Source organism: Melitaea cinxia, chromosome 19 (genome assembly GCF_905220565.1).
Source record: "Melitaea cinxia chromosome 19, ilMelCinx1.1, whole genome shotgun sequence".
Lineage (NCBI taxonomy): Eukaryota > Metazoa > Arthropoda > Insecta > Lepidoptera > Nymphalidae > Melitaea > Melitaea cinxia.
The window spans coordinates 4,647,629-4,668,027 of record NC_059412.1 but is presented as its reverse complement, the minus strand read 5'-3'; the positions used below and the strand labels follow the sequence as shown (position 1 = coordinate 4,668,027).

The 20,399-nt window shown below is 30.7% G+C and overlaps 1 protein-coding gene across 1 annotated transcript; it reads left to right on the top strand.

The window, feature by feature from the left end:
* Positions 1–1,689: 1,689 nt before the first annotated feature.
* LOC123663111 (electron transfer flavoprotein-ubiquinone oxidoreductase, mitochondrial) lies at positions 1,690–14,532 on the top strand. Its single transcript, XM_045597846.1, has 15 exons — positions 1,690–1,775; positions 2,155–2,259; positions 2,556–2,668; positions 3,012–3,210; positions 3,816–3,907; positions 4,332–4,491; positions 6,278–6,390; positions 8,117–8,336; positions 8,927–9,082; positions 11,057–11,181; positions 11,983–12,094; positions 12,339–12,446; positions 12,806–12,919; positions 13,310–13,384; positions 13,742–14,532. The coding sequence occupies exons 1-15, from the start codon at positions 1,742–1,744 to the stop codon at positions 13,828–13,830; spliced, it is 1,815 nt and encodes a 604-aa protein (XP_045453802.1). The 5' UTR covers positions 1,690–1,741; the 3' UTR covers positions 13,831–14,532.
* Positions 14,533–20,399: the final 5,867 nt, after the last annotated feature.

The window sequence follows — 20,399 nt, the reverse complement described above, 5'->3', positions numbered from 1 at the left end:
CATATGCTTGAATCTGGCAACCCGAGTGGGGTTGCTACAAATTTTGTACAATACATTTCCTACTGTGCCACAGTTCCATGGGAAATCAAACACGTTATTACAGGAAGTTTCTCTTGAAGTTGTTAAGAACTTCAATATTTTACGACTATAAAGGGTTTTGATCACTTTTCACTCCATTATTACTAGCCTACTATTATACCTACTACTATTAAGGGAATAAAAGACCGTTAATAAGGCTATTGATAACGATTATAAATGAATTGTTTGATATTTTTGCAGGTGTAACTAATTGGAGGCTTTAATGTTGACAAAAATTTGTATATAGTAATTGGCATGCTAACGTATTTTCTAGAGACATGATCATAAAATTACTACTACTATATATCTACTGCTTATCTACTGAGAATGAAACCGTGGGACAAAGCTATTATTTATATTTGTACGTAATCCTACTAATATTATAAACGCGAAAGATTGTATGTTTGGATGTATAGATGTATGGATGTATGGATGTTTGTTCCTCTTTCACGCAAAAACTACCGAATGGATTTTAATGAAAGTTTACAGTAATATAGCTTATACATTAGAATAACACATAGGCTATAATGTTTTGAGACAGTGTGTGAATTGTCCAAAATATAACGATAATTGTCAAGTAAGTCGGAAAAAAATCTGCCTTCTGCGAGCTATTCTGGCTCACGCTGCAAAAGCTGTGGAGTTTATATGTACTCGTATATAATGTATAGTGGAAAAGTTTATCTTGATTAGTCCTACAAAAAAGTCCGCGACAGCATATATCTATCTTTTATGAGTAAGCCATTATCACCAAAACGGTGAACCATAAATACAATAAAAATTGATAATACATTTGTAATGCACATTTGATAGTAACAAAATGATTTTTATATCAAAATAAATACTTTTATTAAGCTTCGTCTTTTACATTACATCATTTTAGACGATGATTAATCTATACTAATAAATAAAATTGGAGTGTCTGTTTGTAATATTAAAATAACCGCTTTATACTAAATGCATATGTATACACGGTACATACACCAAAATAACATTTTTTACAATTTTTGTCTGTCTGTCTGTTTGTTTGTTCCAGCTAATCTCTGAAACGGCTGGACCGATTTTATTTTCTTCTTTTCCTACTTTTATTTAATAAATTTATTTATTTTATAACTCGGCGAACTGAAAAATAACTTTTTTGTTAAATATATATAATTTTTTTTGCTGGTATGATAGAAGTAGTTAGAGGTTTTTTTATACAACGCCTTAAATATTCGAGTATACTCATTATTTCCACACTTACCGATAAATCTACAAATTAGTTCCCTAAAAAGTAATTTTTTTACATCATATTCATTCATTATTAACATTGGTATAATAAAAGTCAAAATTAAGAACGCACGCAATTTATTAGAAACAAAAACATGTACATACGTTTGAAACTTTGAAAATGCCGCGTTACAACGTTCCGATTAAGATTATACATAAAAAATATTAAATTTAAAATTAATTTAACCACTAAATTGTATTATTAATGATTACTCTGTCTGAATAGGTTATTATATTTAAAAAATATAAATAGTAAATAATTACTTCATGTTATAATTATTTGACCTAAATTATTGAATACTAAGATTTTTTTGTGTTTATTGCTGCTTCCTTTGACATTGCCACAAGTCGCTATTAAAATGTATGATTCGGAATCGGAACGTTTGTTTTTGTAAAAATGGCGACGGCAATTGTTAGTTCGGCTCGTCAGGGTAAATAATATTTTTTTAATTAGATTTAAAAAGTTCTAATATCATTATAATTAAAGATAAAGTTCATCATTTCAAGCACCATAATATATAACTATAATTTGCTCATACCTAGTAATTCAGTTAAAATATATTTAACTTGACGTTGATAGTCAGCTGTTTTCGAATTTAATTTAAAAAAAATATTCAATAAGTGTAATCAAAATTTTAAAATAAGAATTTGCTGTGATAATAATATTATGAATTAATTATAGTGTAAAAGTTAAAGTATTTTATTACGCAATGGGACTTCAAAATTAGAAGTACAAAGTTCATTTGACATACTTCTGTTTTGATTCGCTAAAATGGAAACTATAGTGCAATTTTTGGTGATTGTTACTAGTGGGGAGGCTAACAAGTGCTGCAAGGAGGCTTTATTCAGATGTTTATCCCAAAATAACCACTCATTATACCATTCATCCCCGAGATAAGGATCCGAGATGGAAAGGTGAGAAATAATAATTAAGTTTTCCCTTTTTTTAAAAGAAAGTTTACGTCACTGTTAACGTTCTTTATCTACTGTTTACTTTGATAAGAATTTTTAAACAATGAGTACCAATTTGCCAAAAATAATTTATTATCAATATATTATATTTGCTTAAACTTGTAAGAGTACTACACTTATAAATAATTATAAGTGCCTTTAGATGACGTAACATAGTCTCAAAAATACTTTTAAATAGTTTGATTATTTTAGAAATCTATTTTAAATATTTTTCGTAAAATAATGTTGTCAATTATCAGACATAAGCATGGAACGGGTGGCCGAAGAGACAGATATCCTCATTATTGGGGGTGGTCCAGCTGGTATGGCTGCTGCAATCAGGGCTAGACAAATAGCAGAGGAAAAGGGTGCTGTATGTACAAAAAAACATTTCTTTTATATTTACGCAATCATACTTCTTTAAATATTTTTAATGAAAGTATGCATTATTTATTAGTTACTTATGTAATTATTCTATATTTAAAACAGTTATAAATTAATTTAAATTGCATAAATTAATTTTAACTGTCTTTAACTGGTTAACATATTTAATATTCTCAGTGATTAGTAATTTCTAAATAATTAGTGACTAAAAATCTTTTAAAATATTTAATATCTAAAATAATGTAATATACATATAAGTACTGAAAAAAGTATATTAACTTGTCAAAGTGGTACTACTTTTGGTTGTATTAAGAAAAACAATGTACATCTAGGAAATACGAGTAACATTGCTTGAGAAAGCAGCGGAAGCTGGAGGTCACATTCTCTCAGGGGCGTGTGTGGACCCCGTAGCTCTGAGCGAGCTTATTCCCGACTGGAAGGAAAAGGGGGCTCCGATTAACACACCTGTGACATCTGACAAGTTTGGTCTTCTTACTAAAAGTAGCAGGATTCCCATTCCTGTATTTCCTGGTGAGTTTATCTTATTATTATTAGTTACAGTTGAATGTTAGTCCTACTAATATTGTTGACGATTCAGCCCATAATATACCACTGCTGGACATAGGCCTCTATCGCCACGTAGAAAGGCCATTGCTTAATCCACCATGTTACTCCACTGTAGTTTGCGGGATATATTCCTTACTATGAGTAACAATTGCTGTCTTGTATCTGTAGTAACAGACAATTCATAGTCCAGTGTGGTTGTCATACATAGACGTTAATTATATTTTTTATAAATTCAAATGATAATTTTATACTCTTATGATTTTACTATATGTGTTATGTAAATAAAAGTAAAATTCTTAAACTACTTTTTACAAGTTATGTATGTGGTCTACTATGATAAATATGTATTTGAATAATTTTTTATTAATAACCTAGCTGACCTGAGAGATCACGGTCCTCTCATCTTGAAATAATCATTACGTCTTCTGAAATTTTTCAATTCTCTTAACTTTTTCTACTATAAAGAACCTTCTACAAAGTGTTAGAAAACTTAACTTAAACTTAAGAAAACAATAAATTTTTACTTATATAGATTTTTCAGTTTTAATACATAGTATCTTTTCTTCCAGGGCTACCTAATTACAACCACGGCAACTATGTCGTTAGATTAGGTCACTTAGTGAAATGGTTGTCTGAACAAGCAGAGGCTGTGGGTGCTGAGGTAACATTTGGAGATTTTTTTAACTTTTAATATAGTCTATTAAAAAGTCCAGATTCTAGGCTATACAAATAAAAAAGTTTGTTGTTAAACTTTAGAATAAGTTTATTAGATTTACTGATTCAATTTTGTGTGATCCTAGTTGTGGATTTAAGGTTAGTTTAGAAAATATCAAAACAAATTCAAAAAATTGTATTGAATATCAGCTACTCATACTCATACGGCATACTCAGATTACATTATAAGTTTACAATATTGCACGAAAAAATATGAAGGGCCGATCGAATGTTCAATATTTTTTTTCTTAATTATGCTTTAGAACTGCAAAGATTATGTAATAAGTTTCCAACTAAAATAATTGCAGGAAGGAACTGTTCTTATAATTAAACCCTATAACTTAAATTATTTATTTAAATTCTTTTTATAGGTGTGGCCAGGCTGTGCTGGTGCAGATCTAATATTTCGAGACGATGGATCTCTCAAAGGAGTGGCCACCGGTGATGTGGGTATAGCTAAGGACGGTAGTCCTAAAGACATGTTCGAACGTGGCATGGAATTCCATTCTAAAATTACTATATTTGCTGAAGGTTAGTTATGTATACATACTATTTGCATAGTCTTTCATTAAAATGATAAAGAAATCTAGAAATACTTAATAAAGATTTAATGAAGTTATATATATATATATATATATATATATATATATATAACTCACTTTTCAAATCACTTTGCGACTAAACTACTTTATGATCACAACATAGATATAGTAAAAAAAAGTAGATAATGCGCGGCCTTTGTTGTTAGTGAAGCCACAAAACTCGGCTCCTTCAAGTAAATACACGCGCTCACGCACACATATGCAACAAACTACGCTCATTTTCGTTAGTATGTCACGAGGCTTCATACAGTAACTTTGCTTACAAAATGCCGTCTTGTGTGATTAAATGGTGCAAAAACAATACCAAAGTAAACAAAAAATCTGAATGAATATCGTTTCACACGTAAGTACATATAAAACTTTAAATTTATTGTTATTCCAAAATAATATTGAGGTTATAATTTCAATGTCACGAAATGACGTACCACAAGAGTGTTGCCAGTAGTTCTTTTTTTCAATACCCCAAAATGTGGGTAAGTAAATTGTACGCAATCAGAAAAATAATTAAGTAAAAAGTAGACACAGTTATTTTTTTTTTCTCGTGTTATTTTATGTTACATAAATTGAAAATAAAAAAATCAAAATATATTTATGAATTATTAACTCGTTTGTTTTATGTTTTAACTTTTTACAATTTTTGAGTAAACTAGGTACCCATATTTTACTATCAAATTTCATGGTTTTAGGTTTCCAACGAATATTTTAATAAGAGGTGAATGGGTAGCGGCTGTAAGACTGAGAAAATAACCACGATTATGCTGGCCATGCGCATAAAGTCAATTTAATACGATTAGTGATTGAAAAATATTTGAATATAAGACTACATCATATTAGTAAAATGCAAACAATGACGATGACTCTGAGTTCTAAGCGACAAAAATTTAAAAAACTTATACAACATAAAGGATTCTAGGTTTAAGAAAAATAGTTAAAAAAAACCGACTGCAAACTGAAAAGAGATAAACAGAGGGGATAGGAAGTGTCCATTCATACGATTATCTTACGAATATTTTTTTTTATTATTCTACCGATTTTTTGTTTTATTTTTAGTAAATTTATTTAAAACTATAAATAGGTTTTTATTTTCACATACCCATTTTACCTATATTAAATTAATTGTTTAATAAAAATTTTAGGGACTTTTTTTAAAAGGTGTCAACACTTCACTCACTCACACATCTTTAAAAAAGTGGCTTCAGTTTTCTGTTCTAGGTGCGTTATCTACCTTTTTTTACTTGATCTATGGATCACAATAAATTAATAGGTAATTTTATTGCATTACTTTTAGCTAGGCATATGAATCCTTACCAATGAAAATCACTTCATCAACAAGGCACTTTGTTGTAGACAAACTGTGTTTTTTATAGCATTTAATTAATTAACTTAGTTGGTACAAAAACGATTGTTACAATGTTACATACATCTACAGTATAATATTTAATTTATTTGCGCTAATTGCACAATCAGTTACAGGTATATACAACATGCTTTTTGTATTATAAGTACATAAAATTTCCTATAAACGAAATTATGTGCTAAATACCAAGACTAATAAAAAAAAGACTAATTACATAATTTTAATGTACAATTTAAGAGATAATGTAAAATATAAGGTTTAAACAATATATTACGTTTTCTCCTCAAATTAACGTGGGTGAAATCGCGGAGCACAGCTAGTCTACATAAAACTTCATAGAATTTAACTTATTTTGCAGGATGCCACGGTCACTTAACCAAGATGGTATCAAAGAAGTATAACCTCCGTGAGAATAGTGAACCACAATCATATGCTATAGGATTAAAGGAGCTTTGGGAAGTTAAACCTGAGGTATGATTTTATTTATATTTACTATTTCTATTTATATTGAAATAAAACTTCTCTACGCACGCTTGACTTAGCTCTCAAAGCCAGTTACGTTTCGTACATCTACGATACAGTGCAGGCCTATGTGTGCTAAAGAAGTCTTAATTCAGTCGTGTGGTCTAAAGCACACGCGTTTGCAAAGAAGTTTTAATTCAGTCGTGTGGTCTAAAACACACTCGTTTGCGCGTTTGATTCCCGCTCGGTATTAATATTTGATTTGTACAAATATTTCTTTCCGGTTAGGATGTCTGTTCTTGTCGGTATCCTACCGTGCCTCGGAGAGCACGTTAAGAGCCATTTCACAAAAATCAACAATCCGCGAAATTGTATTTTGACGTCGTTAATCTCAGTATTGGATGCAATAATGTTATTTTATTTTTTTGAAATATAATAGAGCAACCTTTGTTGTAGTAACATAATGAATAAGAATTTTGTTTTATATTGTGTGTACAAAATTATTAACTTTTTTATCAGCCGCCTCCTTGGGTAAACGGTCGAAATGTATACTTTGAAGTCCTATTTTTTAATAGCCTCTACTTTAAAACTATATAAAAAAATATGGTAATATGTGGAATATGTTTTTGTTGATACATAATGCAGATTTTTTTTCCATTTGTATCTCCGTTAATCCGGTGTAAAATTTTAAAGATACAAATATTTTCCAAATAAATACAATTTTGAAAGCGATATTTTTCTTAGAAAACAAAGAAATTTTAAGGAACTATCTATTATACCAAAGTAAACTTACATCATTTAGGAACATAAAAAAAATATTATTGATATGTACCCTTTGTATTAAAAATAAAAAGATAGTATACAATACCACGCATCAAACTCAGTAAACCAGTCGAGTGCCAGCGCTAAGAGCCACCACCAAGTTTTGCGCAGCCGTATCTTTCGCTCACACGCGCCAAGCGACTGTTGTTATAGTGTGATAAACCGCATCTGATACTTTCATAAAAATAAAAAAATATGCGAAAATGGCTGTAAAATAATAAAATGATAATTTCTGTAAACAAATTTATAATTAATTTTTTTTTCTTACATTATCAATACAAATAGGCAATTAAATCTGGTTGTCTTTGTATTTGTTAGTAAATATGTTTGTCGGTGTCATTGAGTTTATAAAAAAATTAAAGCTGGCAAAATTTCATACTTGCATCCAAAACTATGCAAATCACATTAACACTCAGATTTTCTGGAGCATAATAAAATCATTTTAAAAGAAATGGTTTTCTTAAAATCGATTTTTTATTTTTATTTTAAATTTATTGACTGTTTTTAATAACATACTTGAAATTTTTAACAAATTAATTATGTAAAAAATATTTTATAACATAGTTATTAATTTTTATTATACATTAGAAAAAGATCAAGATGGTTTTTCGGTTGTCCCACTATACCAAGTAGCACAAGATCGCGCGGCTCGTACGACTCGCACGATGCGACTAAATTTACCTAAACTTGCAGAGCGAAAAATTGTGAAATGGCTGTTAAGTTGTCGGGATGGGTTGTTATCATAAATACCTGATAGCGACCGTTACTCATAGTTGGGAACATATCCGCCAACCTGAAATGGAGCAGTATGATGTATTAAGCTCCAATCCTTCTCCTGCATGGAGAAAGAGGCACATAGCTGTTGGGTGTTATAGGCTGAATGTGTTACTATATAAAAAAAAAAATCTTTCAGAACCACAAACCAGGCTTAGTCGAACATACAATAGGATGGCCACTAGACAAAAACACATACGGAGGCTCATTTATATATCACCTCAATGTGGCAGAGGGTGAAGCACCCTTAGTAGCAGCTGGTTTTGTAGTAGGACTTGATTACACCAACCCTTACCTCAGTCCCTTCCGAGAGTTCCAAAGATTCAAGACGCATCCGTACATCAGGCCTATGTTTGAAGGTAAGCAATGTATGCAGATGATACGCAGATCCTAATAAAATCGAACGCAGGTTTATGTGGACTTACGCAAAAACATAAATTATTTAAATGAAAAATGTAAATGGTTTGAACCTGACCTTGATTTTGAGTAGACAAAAATGATCTTTCACAGTTTTTGGTGCAAGAACACAATTCGATATAATCCAACGGATTAGTACAAGTATTAAAGTAGATAACTGTGTTATTCCAGAAGTTCCAAGTGGTTAAAAGTCGTGGTTTTGAATTTGAAGGGTATTTAAGATTTAGAGAGCACGAGCAAAAAAATAGCCAAAAGTTACATTTCACTTTAAATGCTTTATAAGGTGTAAATGCTTTTTAAATGTGTGGATTGAAAAGCGGCTGTAAGCTAAGTCTATGACCTTTTCACCAGAATTTTTCCTTAAGTATCTGTAAATCTTTTTTATGCTTGGTGACTAAACGCCTTTATTATTATTATTATTGTTTATAAAAAAATAGTAGAAAATAATTCAAACAGTTGAATTTCTTGTTTTGTTTGGTAAAAAGTTTGCTATATGATGAAATATTAATATATTAATTATAACTTTTCTCAGGTGGCACAAGAATAGCTTACGGAGCCCGAGCACTGGTAGAAGGTGGGTGGCAGTGCCTCCCAGTACCAGTTTTCCCCGGAGGCTGTCTGGCTGGAGACACGGCTGGTTTCCTTAATGTACCACGGATTAAAGGCACTCACAATGCTATGAAGAGCGGTGAGTGCTTATTTATTTATTTACGAACCATCAGTAAATACAACACTGAGAGTAATATGTGGACAAGTTTCTATCACAAAAAAATAAATTACAGCGTGCATCTTTTTAAGGTAACCACAACAATTATAGTGTCAGCTTTAGGAAATAACAAATATAAATCGACTAAATAATGAATAATAATAAAAATTAGACAATAAAAATAACGACAGAAACACTGTCAATCTATTTTAAGTCTTATTACTTTCTCTCTATAATATACAGGGCCCCTTTTTACAGATTCATAGATGTAATGATATTTTTGAACTATGAGTCAGTGTGATGTTTGGCTGTCTATATTACTATGGATAATGTAGGATTTAGATGGTTAAAGTGTTATTAAGGTTAAGTATTTTCATATTTTATGTCACATGACATACAGACAGATTTTAATTCACAATACTACAAAAATAGATACAAAAATTAGTTTATCTTAAATGTTATCAGAGAAGTAGAAATTTGAATTTTGTAATGCTACAAGAGTAATAAAAAAAAATGAATGTTTATCTTGAAATATTAATAGAAAAATCTAAATAAGCTAAAGTTACAAAATGTTTATTTATTATTAGCATAGTGTTGGGGCTAGTGCCCTGTGCCGTAATGGTTAGGGAAAACTGAAAATTCTGGTACCCGTTGCTGGTTAATGAAAATGGACTGTATTTCTTCGTATCGTATATTGTAGTTTAAAATTAATAAATATATAAAACTATGGACGCTTGGCGTCGCGGATAACAAAAATAATAATGATGACGGCTCGTCGTCGCGAATGACAATTGAATTCGTCGCCGCCGCGCTCGCACCGTCGCCGGCGCTCCCCGCCCCCGCGACCATCAGGCGCGCACGTACTCAAACACATAGAATTACATTACGTAGTTAAATAAGATTATTTTATCCTGAGACTACAAACAATAAGAAAAATTTGAAAAGTCAAAACTGCACGCCTCCACGCTATCCTTTAAAACTTTTGTCTGCAGCTTATACCTAGCAGCGACCTCTAGTAGCTTGTTTAGCAACTAATGATCGACCATACAATGATATTAAGTTTGATTAGTTGACATGATTCTTGCACATAATCACAGATGGCTACTATATTATATGATAGAAACGTATATAAAAGGGTGCATTTTATACCATACTAGCTGACCCAGCAAACGTTGTTTTGCCAAATATTTTATTGACCTTCTCAATCCCCACCCCCCCCTTATAACTTAGGGGAATGAAAAATAGATGTCGGCCGATTCTCAGACCTACCCGATATGCAAACAAAATTTCATAATAGTCGGTCAAGCCGTTTCGAAGGAGTTTAACTACAAACACCGCGACACGAGAATTTTATATATAAGATTAATGCATTGTTTAAAAATACAGATTAATTAGACTAAGCACTTCTCCTATTTTTCATTTAGTTTAAGTTGCCTTAGTATTTAGGCTTTCTAATTCGGGTTAAATCTAATTCGACATTTACAGCTAATATTGTATGCCTTTAAACTTACCATAAAAAAAAAACAACATTTTCAATGTGAAATTAAAAAAAATGTTTTAATAGTTCCCTAAAATGTCAATTTAACCTACTTAACTCTATTCATCCGCTCTGGTGTAATGGTGCGTGTGCCGTGTCACCGCCGGTCGCGGGATCGATTCCCGCTCGGAGTAGATGTCTGTATTTATACAAATATTTATTTCCGGTCTGCTTGTTATTTCTTGTAGGTCTCTCCACCGTGCCTCGGAGAGTACGTTAAGCCGTCAGTCCCGGTTGTTATCAATTACACCTGATAGCGATCGATACTCATAGTAGGGAACATATCCGTCAACCCTTATTGGAGCAGCGTGGTGCATTAAGCTCTAGTCCTTCTTCTACATGGAAAAACAGGCCTATGCCCAGCAGTGGGCTGAAGCGTTCTTATATTCCTAATTTAATAAATATATTTCAATTTAAAGGCATGTTAGCTGCTGAATCAGCAGTGGACTTGATTCTGTCTGGAGAGGCCACTCACGAGAAAGGCGTGACTCCAACTTTATACGAGGATAAATTGAAGCAATCCTATGTCTATAAGGAATTAAAGGTAATTTTTTACATAAACGTTTTGTGAAAATATACTGTAAATCAGGTACGAAGTTGTCTCCATACTTGGTGATGATTATTGATATACATTACTCTTTGTTGTTGCACAAATTACGTTTATCACTGCCGATGGATCCAAAATACCAGTTACTTTTATAAATTTTTATTAATAGAGTTAAATTATAATAAAACTTATTCTAAGAAACAATAGTGCTCGATGCTAGATGTTCTATTGAATTAATAATTATTTATTAAAAATGTAAAAAAGTAAAAATAGGAGAATTCTGATCGGGCATCGTGATTGACGTCATTATATTACGCGCGTTGTCAGCGATTCCCTTGTAGGCATTGCACGTAACACATATAATAGTAATCATAATTATTATACTGTATAACAACTTCCCTTGAAAATAAGTCAAAATCATACATATTGTTATCTATCAATCAGTCATATGGAATAGATACAACCACTACACAGTAGTTAAAATTCATATTACACCTTCTATTTAACGTGTTCTTTGAGTGTAGTTAGGAAATTGTATGGGACCACATACCATTTTCAAACTACACAATAATTAGTATAATTTAATACCCCTCGTTTGTGTCTAATCTATACATCAATATCCACATTTAAAAACTATGTATACATTAAATTTTAACAAAATTTGTGTATCAGCTTGGAAGTATCAGGGTAACAATCAGATAAAATTACTTTCTCCTCTATGATATTAGATATATATATATATGATATTTCACCTCTATATATTATTACAACATTTAAATATAATATTAAACATTTCAGCAAGTAAGAAACTGTCGTCCGTCATTCCACTACGGCATGTATGGGGGTTTAGCTTACTCTGCTTTCTCAACATTAGTCCGTGGAAAGGAACCTTGGACTTTAAGTCATGGGGGTGAGTATGACTTGTTAGTTGTTACAAACATACATAAAAACTTAAATGTTTTATTTATTAGAAAACTGAATGGTATGTGATCATTAAAAACTGTTCCCCTTAGAGGACACACACACAGTGTTATTAAATAAAAGTCCAATCAGTTGTATTTATTATCCGTATCGCTCGTATTTTTTCAAACAATTTTTAGTTTTATATTTTTAATAATTACAATTAATATAATAAAATAATGTATTTGTTACAGGAGCTGACCACGCAAAATTGAAACCTGCGAAGGAATTCCAACCCATCGAATATCCTAAACCAGATGGTGTCATTACTTTTGACTTGTTGTCATCGGTCGCTCTAACTGGTACTTATAACTTATCAGATTATCATATACTTATCATATATATATATATATACACACATATATATATATATATATATATATATATATATATATATATATATATTAAGCTAATTGGCTAGAGCGCCGACACGGTCAGTCGGAGACGCGGGTTCGAATTCCGCTGGAGTGGTCAATTTTTGATATGATATTCAAAAATGTTTAGAATTCCTAATGTGTGGGTAACACAAAAATAAAACCGTACATATTAATAATTTGAATTATTATAAAATTCGTATTAAAAATAAATAACTTAATAGTAGCAATATATTCTAAAACATTTTCAAAATTTTGATTCAGTTAAAAATGACTTTGTTCTTCAGGTACAAATCACGAAGCCGACCAACCACCACATCTGACCCTAAAAGATGACACAATACCTATTAAAAGGAATCTCGCAGTTTTCGACGGGCCTGAGGCTAGGTTCTGTCCAGCTGGTGAGTTTATTATAGTTTTACTAGGCTATATTAGGTATACATTCTAGATATTTCTTTTTTTTTGAGTATACTAAAAAGTTATAAAATGCAGCTGTTACTAGGTTGTAATTTCTTGTAAGTAAATTACAAAGTATTTAACTGTTATTTTTCATAGTGTGTTGTTATATGGTCTAGACGTGTTAATATTTAATTTTAATTTAATTTCTGATAATTATTTTATTTTTCATAAAATTATTGTCATAAGTGACAATAAATTTTACAATTTTTCAATTTATTATTGACAAATATTAATTGATACTATATTAAATAATTAAATAATTTTATGTCAAATATTTTGTGAATTCTTTAAACTTGATATTATATTATATATATATATTTTTTTAATTTTAGGTGTATATGAATTTGTGCCGATGGAAACAGGCGAAGGACAGAGGCTACAAATCAACGCACAAAATTGCATTCATTGTAAGTATAACACACAGTACATATAATATAATCATGATATATCTAATGATTACATATGCATATCGTACGCGTGTGTGTCTTGTACTTGAATCTATATAAATAAAAATAAATCGCTGAATTCCGAATAACTGCATTGAATTGGATAATTCTCTTAGATATGATCATTACTATCAGGACAGTGAGTTAAAACAAAAAAAAAAAAATAAGAAAAAATATAGGGCACAAAGTAATGGTTAGCTATATTTGTGTAATTTTGTGTAATTTTATGAGCATAATAACGTCTTAGTGCTTGGACATTAGTTAAGTAAAGGTCAGCAAGTAGGTAAGATATTAATTAAATGTTTATTAAAAATACAGGTAAGACATGTGATATTAAGGATCCGTCTCAGAATATCAACTGGGTGGTCCCTGAAGGAGGCGGCGGTCCGGCTTACAACGGAATGTAAACTAGTACTGATTATTATTGCGTTATTATAATAATATACGTATATTACTTGTTCAATTTAACAGTGACTATATTAAAAAAAAAAGAACAGAAATATGTCATAGACATAGAAAGCAAGATTTTGTATTATTATTAAGTTTAGAAATTGAGCAAAGACATTTTAAATAATTTACTAATCACACAATCATATTATAAACACCATGATGATACGTGTTTTTCCATTTATCATTTATTTTAAAATTTCATTTTATTTTATTTTTAGTAAATCTAAAGCGAATTAATATTTAATTTGTTAAGTGTTTGTAATAATTTTCATTTTCTTATTATGGTCTAAATATAGGTCGCAGGTATAAAACAATAAAATGTTCTTACCGTTTTCTGAGTACAGAAAAATAAAAATAAAATGTAAATTGTTTCATTGTTTGTTGAATGAGTAATGTATAATCCATTTCAAATTAATTCATGCAATTATTAAATTTATTGTCTCGAAACTATTCTTATTATATACATAAAATTAATATTATGTTTATTTCAAAAGTATAAATATATTTAACGTAGTCATTTCAGTACGAATCAGTGAGATTACATATAATTGTTATTAATATTTAAATTTAGTAAGAGAATTAACTTTATCATATCTTTCTCAGTCCTTTATCAATTAAATAATGTTTGAGAGTTGTAAAATTAATTATTTTGATCGAGACTAAGCTATAGAACAATAATTAATACTAAGCCTTAAGTGTACTTCTTTTAATTCTAATTTGTTATTAAGTAGTATTAACGATATTAATTAAATATTTATCTATGTATTTCACCTTGAGCTCAAAAGATAGCGCTAATAGTTAGACTCCAAAGTTACATATAAACCGAAGTCCTTAAAGGTAATATTTATTTAAATGACTAAAAACGACGTTGCTAGTAAAATGTATAAGATAATTAATTATTGTAAATTGAAACATTAAAAAAAAACCTCAATTTACATAAACTTAACATTAAACCCATTTTATTTTGCATTAATTACGTTGAAATGGAAAACTACTGACTGTATATAAATTACTGATAACTCAAATTATACACATGAGTTCAATATAATTATATAGTAGTATGAAGATTGCACTTCAAAGAAAATGATTTTCTGTTTTTTTTTTTCTTGATGGTTGTATTACGAGAAGTAGTATAAATGGATATATTAAAAATGAACTACTGTGAGAGATATAAAATTAAATATATTCATTATTTTATTATTTTAATAATCCGATTAAGTATATTTTCGTAAAAACTTTATCATAATGTAATATGATCATAGATAAAGTAAAAAAAATAGATAACGCACCTAGAACAGAAAACTGAAGCCAATTTTTTAAAGATGTGTGAGTGAGTGAAGTGTTGACACTTTTTAAAAAAAGTCCCTAAAATTTTTATTAAACAATTAATTTAATATAGGTAAAATGGGTATGTGAAAATAAAAACCTGTTTATAGTTTTAAATATATTTACTCCTTTTTTCGATTCAAATTGTTACATAAATCTATTATAGCCGTCTTTTGATTTATTTAATTATATAAATCTGTGTCAATGAAAACTTGCGTTTTTAAGTAATTAATGATTCCACTGAGGAGCAAGTTCCTGCTTTAAAGACGTCTAACTCTTTACTGTAATAAATTGATTTTATTTTTACATTTTTTTAAAATTAAGTTCCTGTTTTTTTAACTTTTCTCTTAGTTTATGTTTTCTAGGTGTATCAAAGATTGAATCTTGGTTAACGACTGATTTAAACTCATCCGGTAGGTCCTAGAACAAAAAATATAACATTAAAATACGTAGTAGTAAGTAGCAGTATGTACTTGATGGTACTCTGCGAAGTCCACGTTTTGTACCGTACATGTCAGCTGTTAGTTTATCAAAATGGTTTGAACAAACCAACTAGATGAGGATGGCTGTGTTTGTAGTTCATTTCGGCTCAGTCGTAAAGCAGCTACCCATTCATCTCCTATTAAAATATTCGTTGGAAACCTAAAACCATGATATTTAGTAGTAAAATATGAGTAGTTAATTCACAAATTTAAACAGAAACAAACGAGTTAAAAATTCATATTTAACTTGACTTCAATTTAGGAAAAACATAAAAATCACACGATAAAAAAAAAAACAATAATGTTGTCCACTTTCTACTTAATTATTTTTCTATGATTGCCTACAATTTATTTACCCGCATTTTGGGCTAATGGAAATAAAAATTACTGGTAACACTCCCTCGGTACGTCATTTCGGGACATCGAAATTATAAGTTCCGAATAACCTCAATATTATATTGGAATAACAAGAAATATAAAGTTTTGTATGTACTTACGTGTGAAACGATATTTCTTCAGACTTTTTATTCACTTTGGCATTGTTTTTGCACCATTTAATTACATAAGAACGGCATTTTGAAGGCAATGTTACTGTACGAGGCCCCGTGAGATACTAACGAAAATGAGCGTAGTTTGATGCATATGTGTGCGTGAGCGCGTGTGTTTACTTGAAGGAGCCGAGTTTTGTGGCTTCAGTAACAACAAAGGCCGCGCATTATCTACTTTTTTTACTTGATCTATGATTATGATACAATAATTTTACAGTACATATTTTTACATTTCTACACTCAAGCTAGTATACTGCCTTTTATATAATATTGTAACCATGTATGTTTAATTGTAAATATAGTGTACATAAAACGTATTTTTCTATTGAAGTTTTATGTAAATCTTTTCTGATATATATTTTATTATTGATTGGATTTTGAACATTTTACAAATCTCATACATATATTTGAACGAGTGCAAGAGATCCAATTAGTTTAAGGGTTGACATATTATTTTACAAAAAACAGAAATAAATAATATTTTGATTAACAATGTCATTTAATTTTATTATTTTTTCTTTACCTATCAAATTATCAACTAGTTTATATATGTGTGTGAGTGTCAATTCCTCTGGGGTTGAATTGATTAAAAGAACTATCAGCTAGTTTACGACGTACATTTATACAGATTAGACAGCCATTATTAAAATATGAATGTGCCAAAATAGGATTACAATGATATGAGAATAACTTAATTAAAATGAACTGCACAACTAGTTACTTATAAATTCTATATCGAAGTCGTAAACGGTTATATTCTATTTTACCTATTGTTATTAGAGGTGTGTATGTAAAGATGAATGTGTATTCGTGTGCGTGTGCGGGTGTGTTTGCGTGTGCGTGTGCGTTTGCGTGTGCGTGTGCGTATGCGTGTGCAGGTGCGTGTGCGTGTACGTGTGCGTGTGCGTGTGCAGGTGCGGGTGCGTGAGCGCGTGCGAGTGCGAGTGCGCGTTTGAGTGCGCGTGTGCGTGCGGGTGAAGGTGCGGGTGCGTGTGTGTGTGCGGGTGTGGGTGCGTGTTATTTGTTATTTATGGAATTATCCATCTAAAAAGGTCACCTCATGTACTCAGGGCGTGCAACTTATGCAATAAAATTATGTGGTTTACCCTAACGAATTTTTATAATCCCGGCGCCTTTTTTAAATCTGTGTATTAGCGTCAACCTGGATTATCATGTCTATAGAGCGAAAGATGAATACCGTTAAATTTATTACAGAGGAGTGCCTATTTATAGATCTTTCTGCTCATTTTAAAGTGAAGATCATAGGACTTATGGATTGGTAGATTAATTTTTCAAAATTTTTACAAAATAATTTTAATTTAGACATAGGTCGACAATTCTCAATTCGACAACGGGACCCACTTTTTTTAATTTGTTATAACCAACGCTTCCTTCTAGACACTTGGAAAAGCACCGAAAACCTTTATCGTCAGAACAAAGATAATAGTTAATGGTTTAACTTGGTAAGAAGCGCAGTTTTTTATAAATTTGTTAGTGGTATTTTTCTGGGCCTTTGTTAAAATCGATATTATTAAATACTTTTACAATTATATCTTCAGGGAAATTGACCCTATTCAATATATAAGTTGATTCTGCTAGCAATGGCAGAGTATGTTTAAAAAAAAGGCTAAAATCTTCGCAGGCGTCAATTGCGTTGGCGAATCCTGTGTTATTACTGCGCAATGTCTTCAAACATGACCATAGGTATTTAGGGTTTCTCTTAAGATAGTTGTGTATTTTTTCTTAAAATGAAACAAAGATTTTGTTTAGATTTTCTTTTGTCGTCGTAGTAGGATAGGCAATTCATTGTAATCTAGGATTTCCGTATTGAATCCACCGACTATGCGCTCCCAGATTGTTATTTATTATACGTATTAAGGGTTTTGGATACCATACGGGTAATTTATCTATACAGTTATGTACTATTTTGGGACAACATCATATATAGGCTTTATTAATAATGAAGTAGAATTTTCTGGCTACTTCGTCTTTGTTGTTTCCCTAATGTGTAATACGTCCCAATCAGTATTGTGTAAATAGTTATTGATTTTGCCATAGTTAGCTTTATAGATGCGATGTTTTATTAAAGAATCGCGTTTGATACAAGATATAATATGGCATAGCAGGTAATACCTTGCTTAAAATGTGGAGCCGCTCATTTGAGGAATTACCTCAACCTTATAGACGATCACACTTAAATAAAACTGCTCCCAAGTGATGTGTTCCTATATTAGATGACCTGAGCTCCTGAGGAGAGTCAGGGGTGGAGTTCGCAATGCACTTGCGATACTCCTGATTGTTGTAGGCATTCATAGGCTACGGTAACCGCTTACAATCAAGCGTACTGTAAGCTTGTTTGCCTTACCGGTTTTACAAAAAATTGTATCTGTATTAAGAACTATAATAAAATTAATTATCTATCAAAACTAGTAAATATTTTTGCTATACGTCACCAAAATATTATTTGACAGAATAAATTATGAATTATTGAAATAATGCAATGTAAATTAAGATATAAATTATAGTCTGCAAGAAGAAGAAGCAAACAAATTAAAAATTCAACAGGATGTTTGTTGGTCTCTGTCCCTTTATGCTATTTTTATTTGAGGTGAGTGGGGTATATTTTTTTAAAGTTAGTGAAGTCTGCCCTTGTGGGTCTTCCCATCGTGCCTTAGAGAGCAAGTTGAGTTCCCGGTTGTTTTCATTTCAGCACCTGATAGCGATCGTTACTTATAATAAAAATAATAATTAGCTCGTTGCTTATGATAAAATTAAAACATTAGCGATAAGGCCGCCTTTTGTAACTACTTATCTCCTGTTTTTATTTTTATAATTTTGCTCACTCTTGGTGTATAATAAAGAGTTATTATTATTATTATTGATAAAATAAGGAAAACGTAAACCCGCAGTAGAGCAGCGTGGTGGATTAGGGTTCAACATTACTCCTATTACTTATACATGGAGAAAGAGGCTTATGCCTAGTTGTGGGATACAGACTGAATTGAGATCGTAAGATACACACTAGCCTTGAAGATTTTTTTCTATATAAATTAATTATTGATATTAATAATAACGAGATACAAAAATCTTCTTAATTGATGGAAAATTTATCAAGCTGCTAACTTTCTAGATTTGCACGGAGATTTTTATCATCTCCGTCAGCCAGCCTTCCAGCATATCAATATTTAGTATTATGTGTACCTACCTACTATTACAATATATAAAAATCCGTATCCGTGAGTGCATCCATGGATATCAACATTTTCGCATCCACAACAACCTCCAGCCCGGGGGAACTGGAGGGTATGTCCGATTCGCACGGGCTAAAACCTCTGGGATGTTCCTTCGACACGCCTGGGCGGAATCACAGTGACGCGGTTGCACTTCTGCGATATCCATAACAACCCTGCTTACCAGCTACAAAATATTTTAATTAAAAAAAAAACGATATACCTACTACGGAAATTCTATTACAACATTCCTATAAATTAAAAAAAAAACAATTTGTACATAATTAATCGATTTATTTGCAATTACAGTAAGTGATACATACAGTGATACCATACTTAGAAAACAAATTAATAGCATTTTTCACAACATTCGTGTGGTAGAAACGAGGTATCGTGTAAAAATTACCCATTATAACCACAGAAACATGGTAGTCATTTGAAAAATAGCGTGTTTCACTTTTATTACCCTATAAATGTATGGATTGGCTATTATTGTTGTTATAATGTTCGTAAAAAGAGTTCATAACCATATCCACCTGTTTGCTAATGGATTTACTCTCAGGCGACGTTTTGTCAATTACGAAATGGATGAAGCTACAGTGTAACAGCGGCGCTTCGAATGGCGCTAGTAACTTTTTTTAGGAAGTTGATTTGTATTGAATTTTGTTATAAATTTGTATTGGTTGTTTTTGAAATTTTTACCAAAAAAAGTATTAATGAATTACATAAATGCCTCAGATGAACTTCTTAGGTCAACTTGTTTTTTTTACGATATTATTATTAAAAGTTTCACTATTTATGATTACTTAATTATTGGTCCTAGGATTATTTGGATTAGAACAGGCAATTAATTATCTTTATCAGCTGGAGTAACATTCTTTGGCTTGGTTTTTTGTAACATTTGTTAATACAATAGTTATGCTGATTTTTATTAATTGAG